The 15,722-nt window shown below is 42.9% G+C and overlaps 1 protein-coding gene across 2 annotated transcripts in view; it reads left to right on the top strand.

Moving 5' to 3' along the window:
• COMMD1 (copper metabolism domain containing 1) overlaps positions 1-15,722 on the top strand; it is a 123,974-nt gene that overhangs the window by 24,271 nt on the left and 83,981 nt on the right. For both annotated transcript variants that reach the window (XM_040993385.1, XM_040993384.1), the window contains exon 2: positions 13,324-13,605. In XM_040993385.1, the coding sequence (XP_040849319.1) occupies positions 13,324-13,605 (282 nt within the window). The remainder of the gene's footprint in view (positions 1-13,323; positions 13,606-15,722) is intronic.

The following is a 15,722-nucleotide window of genomic DNA, read 5'->3' as shown; positions in this document are numbered from 1 at the left end:
GGAGGAGAGACAGAGAGGAAGATCCTTTGTCCACAGATTCACTTCCCAAATGGCCACAACGGCTGAAGTTGAGCTGATCTGAAGCCAGGAGTTTCTTCCAGGTCTCCCAAGTGGGCACAGGGTCCCAAAGCCTTGGGCCTTATTTGACTGCTTCCCCAGACCACAAACAGGAGGCTGGATGGGAAGTGGGGCAGCCAGGACATGAGCTAGCACCCATATGGGATCCTGGTATGTGCAAGGCGAGGACTCTAGCCACTAGGCTATTGCCGTGATCCCTTCCCCCTCCTTTTAAAAATGTGGCTCTTGCACCAAAATCAGGCACTTCAACGTGGGATGTGGGTATCTTTTTTTTTTTAACTTCCTTTAAAAAATTTTTTTAAATTCATTTTTTATTATATTTTTGACAATCTTTACATAGTTAATTAGGGTAAAAAGGGTCAAGGGCTATAGGGAGGTGGGTAAGACTATTAATTCCACATTGTTTTCCTTCATGTATCTGAGGTAAAGGGAGATTTTGAGGGAGAAGCCCCACCCAGTTTCCCATCCACCCCAGGTCCCGGATGTGGGGCATGCTCTGAGATTCTTGCTCAAGTGGTTTTGATAGTTCAGCAGGTATGAATCACTGCCAGTCTCTCCACTCCAAGCACGATGAGGTCGTTGAAGAATCCACTGATTGACATAGTCCATCATAGAGTCTCCATTTGCCCAGTATTTTGCTGCCAACATATAGCTGAGGTGGTTGATTGACTTGTTCTGTCTTCTGTCTTTTCTTGGTTAGGGTTCTGAGTTAGGCGTTTCGATTGGGGAGATCCCCAAAGAAACTTCGAGGTATTTCCTGACCAGATTCTTGAATGTACTAGCAAGCACAGGGCCCAGCACAGTCCATCGCCCCGATCAGTTGGTTATTGCGATTGCTGGGTTGGTTCTGTTTTCAGCCCTGACTTCCACTGGAACCAATGAGTGTTGCAGCCCAGCCTGGTTCTGCCCAGCACATTCTTCGCCCTCGCATAAACCAGTGGGAGCTGCAACCTAGTCGGAGAGACCCACAATAACCCCCACCAGGCCTGCCCCTTCCCTGGTTTGCCAGTATGTGTAGCAGACTAGTCCAGTCTGTCCCACATCCCATTGGGCTCTCATACATGTGGATGGGTATTGAAGCTTAGTTCCATCCAACCAGCTCCACTATCCAGCCCTCACGGATATTGTTGAGTGCCTCTGTCTAGCCACCCCAGCCCCTGTCCTAGTTTTTGTGCCCTACTGTAGGAGTGGTAACCCAAGAGGGAGGAGCCCGCTATTTCTCTCATTCCCTCCCAGGTCTCTCTCACTCCCGAATTATGCACTCTCCAGGTGGTTCTGTGGTTTGACTTGGCAGAACTAGCCCCCAGTGCCAGCTTCTGCCAGCTGATGGAGCAGCTAAGCCCAAACAACTCTCACCCACTCTAATTTTCTTTGCACCAATAGGAATAATCAGCCCAGCCTTGCTCTTCCCTGATTTAGTTCACACGAGGCGCACAGGTATTGTAGCCCTGCTTAGTCTGGTCTGCCCCCATCCCAGCCCACGCTCTCCCACTGTCCAGCAAGGGAAACCCCACGTATTCCCCTGCTTGCTCTGCCCCCTCCCTTCCTGGTTCTCAGGTGTGCTGGTTGGGCGCTGCTGTCCATTCTGGTACAGGCAACCTTACCTTGGCCTTCCGTATTGTGCACTGGTTTTTGTTGTGACCAAACCTGTCTTGACCCACACTCTGTTCTGGTGCTCGGATTTGCCAGTGGATGATGTGAACTGATTCAGCCTGGTCTGCCCCCAACCCATGCCAAATGTATGCTAGTGGGAAACTTTCCATGGCCTGTTCTGAGCTGTTTCCTATCATGCTTCTTGCGCTTACCTGCCGGGTCTGTGTCCTGCCAGAGGAGTGGCCCAGGCTCCTCCATCAGAACCCCTCTAAATGCCAAATTTTGTGCATAACAGGGCATCCATGATCCAGCCCTACTCAGTTCATCTCCTGTTCTAGCAGAAACAGTGGTTTTTCCTTGACTGGCCTGCAACCCATTCTGGTTCTTGCTTGTTGGATGTTTCAGCCCAGCCACAGCTCGTCCATACGGGATGTGGGTATCTTAACAAATGTTCCACTGCTAGTCAAACACTGCTCACCCTGGGTATATCTTTTTATTTATTTATTTATTTATTTATTTATTTATTTATTTATTTATTATTTGGGTTTTCTTTGAATATTTCTTTTTTGTTTTTTAGTCTGAGTTTAAAAAAAAATAATTTTCCTCCCTATGCCTTTCTTGTACCTCTGAACTTTTTCCGTAATCAGTGGCAGTTTCTCGAAAAAAGCTCTTAACCAATATATACATAGTATTTTCCGATGTCATCAGACCCTATGAGAGGGTTTGGGGCTGCTACCATCCCATGTGGGAAATCCAATAGGAAATGAGTGACCTCAGAGTTCTCAGCCTCCGAAGGAATTCATATTCCCTGTGATTTCCTAGGCAGTCGGGATACGGTTCTTGGTGTCCATACTGACAATCCTTGACGAAGTATCCATTGCTTCTGTGGAAAAAGCACTTGGGGGGCCTCTGGGAGTCTCCGGGACTAGGATACAGTCTTATCCTACTGTTCCACCCTGAGATACCCTTCTGCTCTGTACCACAACCTTCTTTTAAGAGGGTGTCAGGGTTGTTCTTGGATCCCACCACACATTTCTATGGCTTTTCTAATGTCTAAGGCCGTTAAAAATTTGTTACCTATAAATAATAAGTCACTTAAAGTCTTTCTCAAACATTCTAGGAAGGTGAAGAATTTCCCTGCACTCCTGACCTGTAGTGGAACAAGAGGAATATTAAACAAATTTACTTTTTCAGTTCTTAGAGGCAGTTCCTCTGGGGTTCCATCTTATCCGGGGGCAGCGTTGTATTCAAAGGAGTTGCTGCACTTCCGAGGTCAGATGAGCCATAAGGAAACCCACAGTTTTGAATATCTATCAGGAAATTCTAGGGACAAGAGCATAACCTTTCCCACGGATTATTAGTGATCCAGTATATCAATAATTTGGCCATTTTATAAATACATACAAAAGTCTGTTGGGAAAAGTGATGCCACCGTATATTCCATGAGCCAGCAATGAATTCAACAGAGAAAAGAGAGTATTTGGAATATGTAAAACTGAAATAGAAAACATCAAAACACATGGGATGCAGCCAAAACAACAAAACAGTATGGATAGGATTATTGAAGTTAACACTTGATCTTTATGCTTGCCCTTCTTTCAACCACGAATGACACAATATATGGTCTGTGTTTGTGTAAATTTTGATAAATTAAAAAATTTTAGGATAGGTTTTTATACATTTGATTTGAGAGTGAAGAGCACTCCAGTCTATCATTTAATTCCCCAACTGTCCTCAGTGACCAGAACTGGGTCAGCCTGAGGGTGGGAGCCAAGAGTGGGATCCTACGTGGTAGCAAGAACCCAGCTATTTGAACTTCCATCACTGCCTCCCAAGGGCTGCATTGGCATGGTGCTGAAATCAGGAGTCAGAGCCAGGAATCCAGCCTTGACATTTTGATATAGGATGTGGACATCTTAACAGTCACCTTAACCGCTAGGCTAAACACCAACCATGTGGATATTTCATGTTAGTAAATGACAAAATAAATTTTATGCACTCATGACATATCTTTGCATTAATTGTTTTACTATTTTCCAAGTTGTTATATATCTCCAAAAGAGGAAGAGAGAGGAGAGAGAAAATAATCGCCCAAATTGAAGTAAATAGATCTTACATACTTCCAGTTATAATGTTCAGTGTTCAACCTTATATATACTATGTAGATATGATATTTTTCTACCTCTGGCTGGTATTACCAAAGTAATAAAAGAGCTCTGTTCTAATTATTTTAGAAAAAATAAGCAGTTACATAAACTTAGTATTCCAGAAACTCTGAAAATATAGTAAACTAACACGAGTATTTTTCAGGCTCACGATGTGGATCAATCTTAAGTCTAGGGGCCCGGCGCTGTGGCGCAGTGGTTAAGGTCCTCACCTTGCACGCCCGGGATCCCATATGGGCGCCAGTTCTAATCCCGGCAGCCCTGCTTCCCTTTCAGCTCCCTGCCTGTGGCCTGGGAAAGCAGTCAAGGACGGCCCAAAGCTTTGGGACCCTGCACCCGCGTGGGAGACCCGGAAGAGGCTCCTGGCTTTGGATCGGCATAGCACCGGCCATTGCGGCTCACTTGGGGGGTGAATCATTGGACGGAAGATCTTCCTCTCTGTCTCTCCTCCTCTCTGTATATCCGCCTTTCCAATGAGAAAATAATAAAAATAAATCTTAAAAAAAAAAGGGAAATAAGTCTAGTGTAATATTGTCGATTTAATAAAGCCGGCAAATCTTCAGAGTTTTTGTTACCCAAGATTATATATGCGCACGTCAAGTTAAGTTTCTACCTATATCCTATTTTTTTTCCCCCCTCATAACAGGAGGGCTAAAGGACAGAACTTTCCAGACCCACTGATTTAAATCAGTGAGATCCAAGATGGTGGCCAACATGTCCTCAAACAGACATCAGGCCTTATTATAATCTCCATGCAAAAAAAGCACTCCTACGGGTACCATAACAGTTAACAGTTGTCATGACAGCCAAAGAAAGAAACCGTAAAAGGACTTTTTTTTAAGCTCCCTGATTCTAAGAGTTATACTACCTTTTCCAGAAAATCCAAGAATATTCCTCCCCCTCAATCTTGTCTGTGCCTGTGACTTCTCGGTTCCCAGCAGAATGAGAAGTTGATTTGTGAGCCTGACCACTTTTCCATCCTTTGGATACTGAATATAGATAGCTTGCACTGTTAATGGTCACCTTCAGTTCCATTATTGGCTTCAAGACATCAAAGAGACAAAAGACCCAATTTTTGGTCCTTTACCCCTAAAAGTCAAAGGAGGTAGCATGTCAGCATTAAATGTAGTGGACAAATACATTTTATTCTTTTTAGGTTTTCTAATCATATAGATGATATAGTAAATGTTTTAGATAATAAAAATTACAGATTTGGTTTTAATTGAATTGCATCAATTGTATAGCATTTTATTTTAACAGTAATGTGTTTCATACCCTGTGGCATAAGTATTCTCCAAATTCTACTTGGTAACTTGAAATTGCAAGTTAAACTAAGTTAAAGATATTCCTTGAGAGGGCCAGTGTCATGATGTCAGGAGTAAAACTGCTGCCTTTGATGCTGGCATCCACGTGGGTACTGGTTCGTGTCCCGCTGCTCTGCTTTTCCTCAAATTCTCTGCTAGTGGCCTGGGATGAGCAGAAGATGGCTCAAGTATGTGGACTCCTGTTACCCACGTGGAAGACTTGAATAAAACTCTTTCTCTGGGTTTCTCCTTTTTCTGTAACTCTATCTCAAATAAATATTTGTAACTCTATCATATATACATATATATATATTTATTTATATATGTTTAAAAAAAGATGGGTTGAAGGAAGTAATAATGAAAGAGTTGCCCATATCATCTCTCCTTCAGCCCCAAGCAGCCCAGCATGCAGAGAGATACCTCTTGTTTTGGAGAGACAGTGGGAACTGAGCTCAGGCCTGCACAGTGACACACAGAGCTGGGAAGAGCTCCATGGTCTCTGCTCACTGGCCAGTGCTCTTGAATCAAGCTTCTGGAACTGCATCATGTCTGCTACAGTACTGTTTCTACCACCCCTCCCCAACCTCAGGCAGCACAGACTAGTGGAAGACTACCTACTGGGATGTATGGCAGAAAGCTAAGTACAACACTCCATGTAAATGCACAATGGACTTGCAAGAAAGAGAACTAGCATATAGCTTCTGCTGTGTGCTTTCTCTCTCTCTCAGATCTATTTAGTTTTTATTAGAAATATTTCTAGAGAGAAAAAGAGACATAGAGAAATATCTGCCATCCACTGGTTCACTCCCCACATGGTTGCAACAGCTGGAACTGAATGCATTTGGAGCCGGAACCAGAAGTTTCTTCCAGGTGTCCCACATGGGTGTAGGGTCCCAAGGGCTTAGGCCATCTTCCACTACTTTTCTTCCATTGTTTTCCCATGACATAACAGAGAGCTGGATGGGAAGTGGAGCAGTTGGAACATGAACCAGCGCCCATATGATATGCCAGTGCTTGTAGATGGAGGATTAGCCTGTTGTTTGACTCCCAAAGTGGCTCCAATGGCCAAGGCTGAGACAGGCGAAACCAGTGGCGTCATCCAGGTAGGTCTCCCAACGTGGGTGGCAGGGACCCAAACACTAGGACCATCTTCTGATGCTTTTCTAAGGTCACCAGCAGGGAGCGGAATCGGATGTGGAACAATTGAGGCATGAACTAGTGTCCAAATAGGATGCCAGCATCACAGGCAGCAGCTTTGTGCGCAACACTACAACACTAGCTCACAGGACCTGGGTTCCTAATGGCAGTTGGGAGAATGGGGGAAGGAAAGTTTCCAGGTTTGGGAAACATGCCAGAAAACTGTCATGGTATCATTTTTTTTCGTGATATTTTAAAAAATTCACCTTTTTAACAAATAGACTTTATTTTTTAGAGCTGTTTTAGGTTTATAACAAAATTGAACAGGAATTACAGAGTTCTGATTCCTGTGACCACATATGCAGCTTTCTCTGCCGTCAACATCTTGCAGTAGAGTGGTACATTTGTTGCAATGAATGAACCAATACTGGCACTTTACCATCACCCGGAGTTTGTAGTTCACATTTGAGTCGTGAGTAAAGCTGCTGGAAGCATTTGTGTTTATGTTTTGTGGGGACATAAATCCTCATTTCTCTGTAATTAATCCCTAGGAATGCAGTTGGTAATTGCATATTTAGCTTTTAAAAAGATCCTTGAACTGTTTTCTGCTGTGGATATACATTCCATTCCATTAGCAATATGTGGGTGAGCCAGTTTTTCCACATCCTTGCCAACTTTTGGTTTTGTCAGTATAGATATAGATCTTAGCCATTCTGATAAGTTTATAGTAATATCTCACTAGGCTCTAATGTGAGTTTCTAAACAATTTTTTATGTACTTATCTACTCTTTGTGTATCTTTTTTGGGGAAATATGTCTTTTAATTCATTTTCTGATAGGATTTGAAATAAAAATTTATTTTATTGATTTGGAAGACAGGATTACAGAGAGAGACAAAGGAAGAGAGAGGCCACAGTGTAGGCTGGTGCAATGGTCCAACTATCTTGTCCTTTACCTCCAGGCACTGGCATCCCATATGGGCGCTGATTCGTGTGTAGGCTGCTCCTCTTCCCATCCAGCTCCCTGGTTGTAGCCTGGCAAGACAGTGGAGGATAGCCCAATACCTTGGGATTCTGTACCCACATTGGAGATCTGGAAGAAGCTCTTGAGTCCTGGCTGCCTAACAGCTTAGCTCTGGCCTTTGTGGCCATTTAGGGAGTGGATCAGTGATGGAAGATCTTTCTTCTCTCTGCAAATCCTCCTTTAAAAGGATAAAGAAAAAGGAACAAGTCTCCACTGCAGCCAGAACTGGGCCAATCTGAAGCCAGGCGCCAGAACTTTCTTCCAGGACTTTCACGTGGGTGTAGGGGCCCAACCACTTGAGCCATCTTGAGTTATTTTCTTAGGTGTATTAATTGTGAACTGGATTAAAAGTAGAGTAGCTGGAACATGAATTGGTCCAAAAATGGGATGCTAGTTTTATAGGTGGTAGCTGTCTCACTGTTCCACAGCTCTTGCCCTGGATTGTTTGTTTTTAATATTTAGTTTTTGAAAGTCCTTTATGTGTTTTATGCCAATCTTCTTAGATATGTGGGTTGAAAATATGTTTTTTCATGGTTTTGGAGACTAGTGGTTTTTTTCAAGATTTATTTTTATTTGAAAGGCATATATACAGAGAGGAGAGACACAGAGAGAAAAATATCTTTTGCTGGTTCATTCTCTACATGGCCACAATGGCTGGAGCTGAGCTGATCTGGAGTCAGGAACCAGCTTCCTCAGAGTCTCCTACATGGGTGCAGGGGCCAAGTACCTGGATCATTGTCCTCTGTCTTCCCAGGCCACAGGCAGGAAGTTGATAGAAAGTGGAGCAGCCAAGACATGGACTGTATGGGATACTGGTACCTGTAAGTGAAGGATCAACATATTGAGCCACAATGCCAGCCTCATTTTGTAGTTTTCTCCCATTTAAGTACTAACCAGGCCTGACCCTGCTTAACTTCTGAGATCAGACGAGATCGGTCGTGCTCAGAGTGGTATGGCTGTAGACTCAATTTGTGGTTTTCTTCCAATATTGTTTGTGGGGTTTTTGTTTTTGCACAGGGCAGCAGTTAACATTTAAAGAAAAAAAATATGTGTTTGTTTTAATTTGAATTGAAAGGCAAAGAGAGAGGGGTGAGATCTTCCCTCCTCTGATTCACTCCGCAGATAAGAGCCAGGTTGGGGCGTGCCAAAGCAGTGAGTCAGAAACTCCGTCTGGGGCTTCCACGTGGATGGCAGGGGCTCAAACACTTGGACAGTTTTCTACTGCATTCTCCAGCACAGTAGCAGGAACCTGGATAAGAAGTTGAGCAGTCAGTACTTAAAATAGCACTCCAAAGTGGGATCCTGGCATTGGAAATAATGGCTTAATCCACTGCACCACAGTACTAGGATTTTGGTGGGAGTTGCATATGCAATAATCTGTTTTCTCTTGTTTCCTCCTATACTTTAATATGGAATAACAGTTTCAGATGGATAACTGTTAATTTTAACATTTAATGTTTAATACTTAATCTTTAGTATTTAAACGATTTTTAGCTATATTTCATTTAAGTGCATGTTTAGCATATTGTTGATCTGTAGTGACCAGGTGAGCAGTGACTTCTCACCATCAGCCACATCACGTGGAGTCACTCTGATTATTTTCCAGCAACAACTCTCTGTTAAGAATACTAATATGATAAATTACATTTTTTCATTCAGATTCTTCCTTTGCCCTGATTTTCTTTAGGTTCTGAGCTCCTTGCTAATTTGTAAGAGTAGGCATTGACATCATGGATTATTTTCTACTCTTAAAGGAGTTTACATTTTGTGAATATATGTGGGAACATTTTGTAAGCAAGAAGTTGCTAGTTGTATATACTTCTGGACAAACAAATAAATCAGGATCCCATATGGGCACCGGTTCTAATCCTGGCGGCCCTGCTTACCATCCAGTTCCCTGCTTGTGGCCTGGGGAGGCAGTCGAGGACGGCCCAAGGCCTTGGGACCTTGCACCCATGTGGGAGACCCGGAAGAGGCTCCTGGCTTTGGATTGGCTCAGCTCCAGCCGTTGCGGCCACTTGGGGGGTAAACCATTGGATGCAAGATCTTTCTCTCTGTCTCTCTTCCTCTCTATCCACCTTTCCAAAAAAAAAAAAAAAAAGGAATCAGATCTCAAAGGTGAGAGTCTGTTATGTGAAAACAATTTCTTTTTTTTTTTAAAGATTTATTTTTATTATTTTTTATTGGAAAGGCGGATATACAGAGAGGAGAGACAGAGAGGAAGATCTTCTGTCCGATGATTCACTCCCCAAGTGAGCGCAACGGGCCGATACTATGCCGATCCGAAGCCAGGAGCCTCTTCCAGGTCTCCCACGCGGGTGCAGGGTCCCAAGGCTTTGGGCCGTCCTCGACTGCTTTCCCGGGCCACAGGCAGGGAGCTGGAAGGGAAGCGGGGCTGCCGGGATTAGAACCGGCGCCCATATGAGATCCCGGGCGTTCAAGGCGAGGACCTTTAACCACTTGCGCCACCGCGCCGGGCCCGTGAAAACAATTTCTAACCAAATCATTTCATTCCTTTGAACTAGGTGTAGTAATAAAGGATACATATATTTAAGATATTTTAGCTTTGAGAGAGGGGGTATTTGGCTTAGCAGGAGAGAGGAAAATTGGGGAAGCCATGTTTGGACCTAATCTTTTAAAATTCAAATAAATATCCTTTATTATAGAAAAAATGGAATATTGTTAAGCATCAAAACTATATGTTGTTACATTGCATGTACATAAGAGGAAGGTGATGATGACACCTAGTGTGCAAATACTTAATGCTGAAGTCATGAGTGTAAAAAACGAAGTACAGAGTCATACAGTCAGTACAATGCAGCGAAGTTACACTGAAGAACAGAAGTCATTTGTCAACTGCTGGAGAATCTGTAGAATTACTTTAAATGCTTGCTTAATTTTCTCTTTGTACTTGTTAATACTTTAGAGTATTAATTGAGCATGTTTAAGGACTGGAAATCTGCAAGAGCTGGTGTTTGCAATGGTGTGTGCATTGTCCTCTCCCAGTAACACTATCAAAGCCAGTTGCAAGGTGCTAGTGTTTTGCTCCTGTCTTTATGATTCTGCAGAAAGCTAGTAATCAGTGAATCAAACTTCCAGTGAGTTTTCACTTACCTAAACAGCTAAAAAAATGTTAGCTTCGTTAGCCTTGAGGGGCCTCATTCATACTTGAACCGAATCTTGACTCATGAAGTAGAAGTGGCCTGCTAAAGGTGGTGATAAAAAGACATTTTAGGCAGTTAGAATTACCTCAACAAAGGCATACAGGAAGTGTGGACATGTTAGAATTATTAATGTGGAATTAGTATGGAATCACAAACGGGTTAGTAGGATTTGAACTTCAAGCATGGGAGGCAGGAAATGGTAAAGCGCATTAAACATAAGCCAGGGTTTTCGTGTTACAGTTGAACTTGATCCTTAGTGTTTTCAAGCATTTCTAGCCTAGTGTCTCTTAATGCCCTTTTCTCATCCTTGAATGAGGTTTTTACTAAATTACTTTAACTATATTTAATATATAAAATACACCTTTGTAATTTATAAATAAATTGGTGTGACGTAAATGTATAAAAAGAACTGAAAATAATAATTTAAAATATATTTAAAGTGTAAAAATTCAAATTTACTGCCTTAAAAGTATAATGGATTAATCAAATGCTTGCACCTACACGAAGAACCACGGAAGGTACGGCAGCAAATGCACTTATACGCATATGTGTTGTCTTGATTTTCCAAAATGATCAATAAGATTTTCTCAAATGATCAGTATCCTGTTTGTAAAGTTCTAATTAAGCCAAAGTACAAATTATATTACTTGTATTCCTAGAGGATATGGTGTTTATTAAAACTTTACAAAAATACTTTTGTATATATTTTATAAAGTCAATTTCTAGGTTCAAGTTATTATAAACCATTTTTTCTGCAAGGCATCATGTATAGTATTGCAAAGTCATGACAGAATTATAGATAGGTTTGTGGGGAGAGTGAGCTATCTTTCGTTCACTGGTTCACTCTCCATTTGGCTGGGCTGGTCCAAAACCAATAAATCACCCAATTAAAACCCCTTTTTGTCTCTGGCACATGGTTAGGAAGATGGCTGTCTATAACCTCAGCTGATATGCTTCTGCTATCTTGAACCTAAAAGGCAGAATTGCTTCTTCTGCTCTAAATTGGGAAATTAATTTGGATTAGTCAGTGTGCCCAGAAAAAGGAGGGTCCTGTGATTTGTCTGGTTTTGAGTTCATGCCAACCTCCTTGACCAGGAGAGAATAGGGGCATATCAAAGAAGAGGCCGGGGGAGGCCTACCTTGAGAATAAATCATTAATTGTCACTGCCTTCTCCCAAACTCCGTGTCATAACCATCTGATAATTGCTCACTCAGCCTAGCTACTTGATGTTGTCAGATTTAACTTTGTAAACCACCGCTCTTATATAATGATTTTCCAGTTGCCTAACCTCTAGTGCCTCCTTATTACTTATAGGGTATATTCTGTAATCTGACTCCAATTGCTTTCCCAGTCTTATCTCTTTTGCTATTCACTGTTACATTAAACCAGTTGACCCTGTAAGTTTCTAGATGTGTATTCCTCGATCAAACAGACATGCCCTAATGAAGTTTGTGACAGTTCTTCTAATATCATTGTTTGTTGTCTCATTAGTCACCAAAGACTGATGATTAAAGCTTTGCAGCTGCTGCTTGGGAAATGGCATCTCTATATTCACTGTGACACAAGTACCAGTTATGTGGGATTTTTCTCCTGCTGAGGTAGTGATGAGTCCAGCATTAACGGCGTAGCAGGTTGAGCTGCCACATATGATGCTGGTGAGCTATATGGGTGCTGGTTTGAGTCCCAGCTGCTCTGTTTCATTCCAGACCCTACTAATGTGAGTGGGAAAACATAAGATGATGACATGAATGATTGGGCCCCTGTCACTCATGTGGAAGATTGGATGGAGTTCCATGTGCCTGGCTTTGGCCTGGCCCAGCCCTGGTTGTTGTGAGCATTTAGGGAGCAAACCAGTGAATATAAGATTCATTCTCTTTCTCTTTGCTTCTTTCAGATCAATCAATAAATCTTAAAGTATAACTAGTGAGGAGACAATTATTTATTGATTTGTGTTTAACTATTTATTTATTTCTTTGAATGTCAGAGCTCTTCCATCTGCTGGTTCACTCCGCAAATGGCTGGCAGCAGTGGAATTGATCCAGGCTGAAGTCAAGAACCCAGAACTTTGTCCACATCTCTCTCCTACATGGGGAAGCAGCCCAAACATTTGGGACATGTTCAACTTCTCTTCCAGGCTCATTAGTAGGGAGCTGAATCTGAAGTGGGGCAGTTGCATCTTGAACTGCTACCCACAATGGCATACAAACTGTGGCACAATGCTGACTCTGAGAAGGTATTTTTTAAAAAGTGTACTTGTCTGTGTAGTCATGAAAACTAATCAGAGACACTATGAAATGATGTAAGATTTCCTTACAGGATCAATTGGATCAATTAATTTTATTCTTATTAAAAAATCTCATTTTATTTCCCCACCATTAAAGTGAATACATAAAACTTAGGGTCTAGTTGTTAAGAATTCAAGTGACAATGACTTTGTATGAAAGATAGAAATAGAGAGTATTTCCATCTGTTGATTCACTTCCTAACTACCCGTAATAATCTAGCTGGAGCCAGGACTCTGACTTCCCACATGGGTGGCAGGAACCCTAGTACTCGAAATATCATTGTTGCTTTGTATGGTCTGTGTTAGCAAGCACCTGGAGCTGGGGAGCCAGAGCTGGTAACCAAACCCAGACACTCTGACACGGGACATAGACAAAATGCTTGCTGCTGACATGGGGGTTTTGGCAGTAACTTCTCTGTTTTTTTGGTATTTGCATGGGGAGTGTTTTGTATTTATTACTGTTGCTTGATGAGCCTTTTTAAAAGTGTTGAAGATTCAAAATGTGATCTGTAGGCATAAATATATCATTTTCTAGTTTAATCATAATGAAATTGCTTTTTCTGTTATCTTCATAGTCAATTGCATCTGCAGACATGGATTTCAACCAGCTGGAGGCATACTTGACTGCTCAAACTAAAAAGCAAGGTGGGATCACTTCTGAACAAGCTGGTGTCATTTCAAAGTTCTGGAAGAGCCACAAGACAAAAATTAGAGAGAGCCTCATGAACCAGAGCCGCTGGGATCATGGGCTTCGGGGCCTGAGCTGGAGAGTTGATGGCAAGTCTCAGTCAAGGCACTCAAGTCAAATACACACTCCTGTCGCCATAATAGAGCTGGAATTAGGAAAAAATGGACAGGTAAATTCAACTTTAACTTCCCTCTGTAAGCAGTTTTCTCTTATAGATTAGCTCATTCAGATGGATTTTATGTAACAGATTTTGTGTTGTAAGAATAATGGAGGTCGTGGGAGCTTTTAGCAATGTGGCAGCTGCTGGGGATACCTGAGTCAGGTGGGACTCAACACTTGGGACCCTAGTTCCAGCCACCACTGCCAAGCAGTGAGCAAGTCCTGGGCTTTGGACAGCCAGTGCACCAACTGGCACTGGACTCCACCTGCTGGCTGACCAGTGATGTGCTCTGGAGTCTTTAGGGTGTGGAATTACTGCCTAGGGACATCCATGGATACGGTCACTATGCGTGTAGGTGAGGAATGAATCCTGAGGGACTCCCAACAACAGGGTCACTGTACTTGAAGGTAAGCGAGGGGACTGAGACCTAGTGGTTTGGAGAGGAGAGGCCAAAAGATCTTTATGGGTCAGACTGGTACATCAGCCTACGCAGGAGTGCTGAGTAGGGCTTGTTATCATGGAGTATTGCTGAGTACCACATGCCAGTCCATGCAAAAGCTAGGGCTGGGGACCTGTCTAGCAGGGCTAGATCCAAGTACCTGACTGAATGTTGGAACAGGTCACATTAGGCAGGACCATGACACTAACCACACATGAGGGAACCAGTTCTGGGGGTAGATTCTGTGGGGGATATGTGGCCCAATCCCATGGAAATACAAGTCCTGCTGGTTAGCTCAAGAGTTGGGTTAGGGATGGGCTGAGTTAGGTGTGACCATGGAACCTGCCATCACTCATGGGTACAGGGACCAAGAATAATCTGGCAGATTCAGGCTGCAGGACCCGCATGTGCATCCTAAAAACAGGCTGTGGGGCAGGCTGAACTGCAACATTCACCAGCTCATACAAGGCCAAGATGGAGGGGCAGGCTATGCTGGGCAAGGGCTTAACATCTGCTGGGATGCATGTGATCTGGGTCTGGGAGTGGGCCAGATGGGGGAAGGTGGGAAACTTCCCTAGTGGGTCATAGCTCCCACTGGTGATCACATGGTCCAGGCCTGGGGGGTCAGGCAAGCTGGGCAATGTAGCTCCAGCTGTTGACTGATGTGTGGGTTTATTTCGGAAGGGGGCGGACCAGGCAGGGCTGAGCAAACTTTGGCTCACTGGAAAGTGCAGAAACCAAGATGGAGCACAGGTCTTGCTGGGCTAAGCTGTCATACCTACCAGTTTACATGCCCCAGGGATGGGAGGCTCAGGTTTCATCACCTGCCAGTGAGAGTTGGGACTGGGAGTTGGGGTTAGAACCAGTGCCTGCCGGGATTAGAATTGGCACCTATATGGGATTGGGTACATTCAAGATAAGTACTTTAGCTGCTAGGTCACTGCGCCACACCCATCTTAATTAATGGATTGTTGTTAAAGATTCAATGTGTCATCTTTTCCCTGAAGTTTGCAACTACTTCTCAGTTTGATTCTTTTCTTTTAAATTTTCTGAAAGGGTACGGAGAGATGGGTATATGTGAGTGTGCGACAGAGAGACACAGAGATAGAGAGATAGAGATAGAAAAGGGAAGGAGAGAGGGAGGGAAAGACAGAGAGAGATCTTCCATCTGCTGGTTCTTTCCCCAAATTACTGCAGCAGCGAGATCTGGACTTAGCTAAAACAAGGAGTCTGGAACTCAAACTGATCTCCTACATGGATGGCAGAGGCCAAAGTAGTTGAGCTGCCTTCTGGTGTTATCCTTGGAGCATTAGCATGAATCTGAATCTGAGGTGTGAACATATCCAGAAAATATCAGAAAGCAAAAAATTTCATGTCCAAAGAATATCCAGTGTTTCACTTGTGTACCTGAAATCTTGTCACATTTTGACTATAAGTCACTCAGGTACTCAAGCCTTGAATACTGTTGGAATCTAACAGATTTGATTTTTTTTTTCTTTTGCTGATCTAACACTATTGTGTTTTTTTCTTTTCTGGAACTTGTTTAGAGATTATCCCAATATGATTATTATTTTTAAAGGTTTACTTATTTTTACTGGAAATGCAGATTTACAGAGAGATGACCATGATGGTTGAGACTGACCCAATCTGAAGCCAGGAGTCAGGATCTTCTTCTGGGTCTCCCACT

The sequence above is a fragment of the Ochotona curzoniae genome, unplaced genomic scaffold, assembly GCF_017591425.1.
Source record: "Ochotona curzoniae isolate NIBS_2020 unplaced genomic scaffold, NIBS_Ocur_1.0 contig_883, whole genome shotgun sequence".
Taxonomy (NCBI): Eukaryota; Metazoa; Chordata; class Mammalia; order Lagomorpha; family Ochotonidae; genus Ochotona; species Ochotona curzoniae.
The sequence above is the reverse complement of the archived record's forward strand: the minus strand, read 5'-3'. Positions and strand labels throughout refer to the sequence as shown.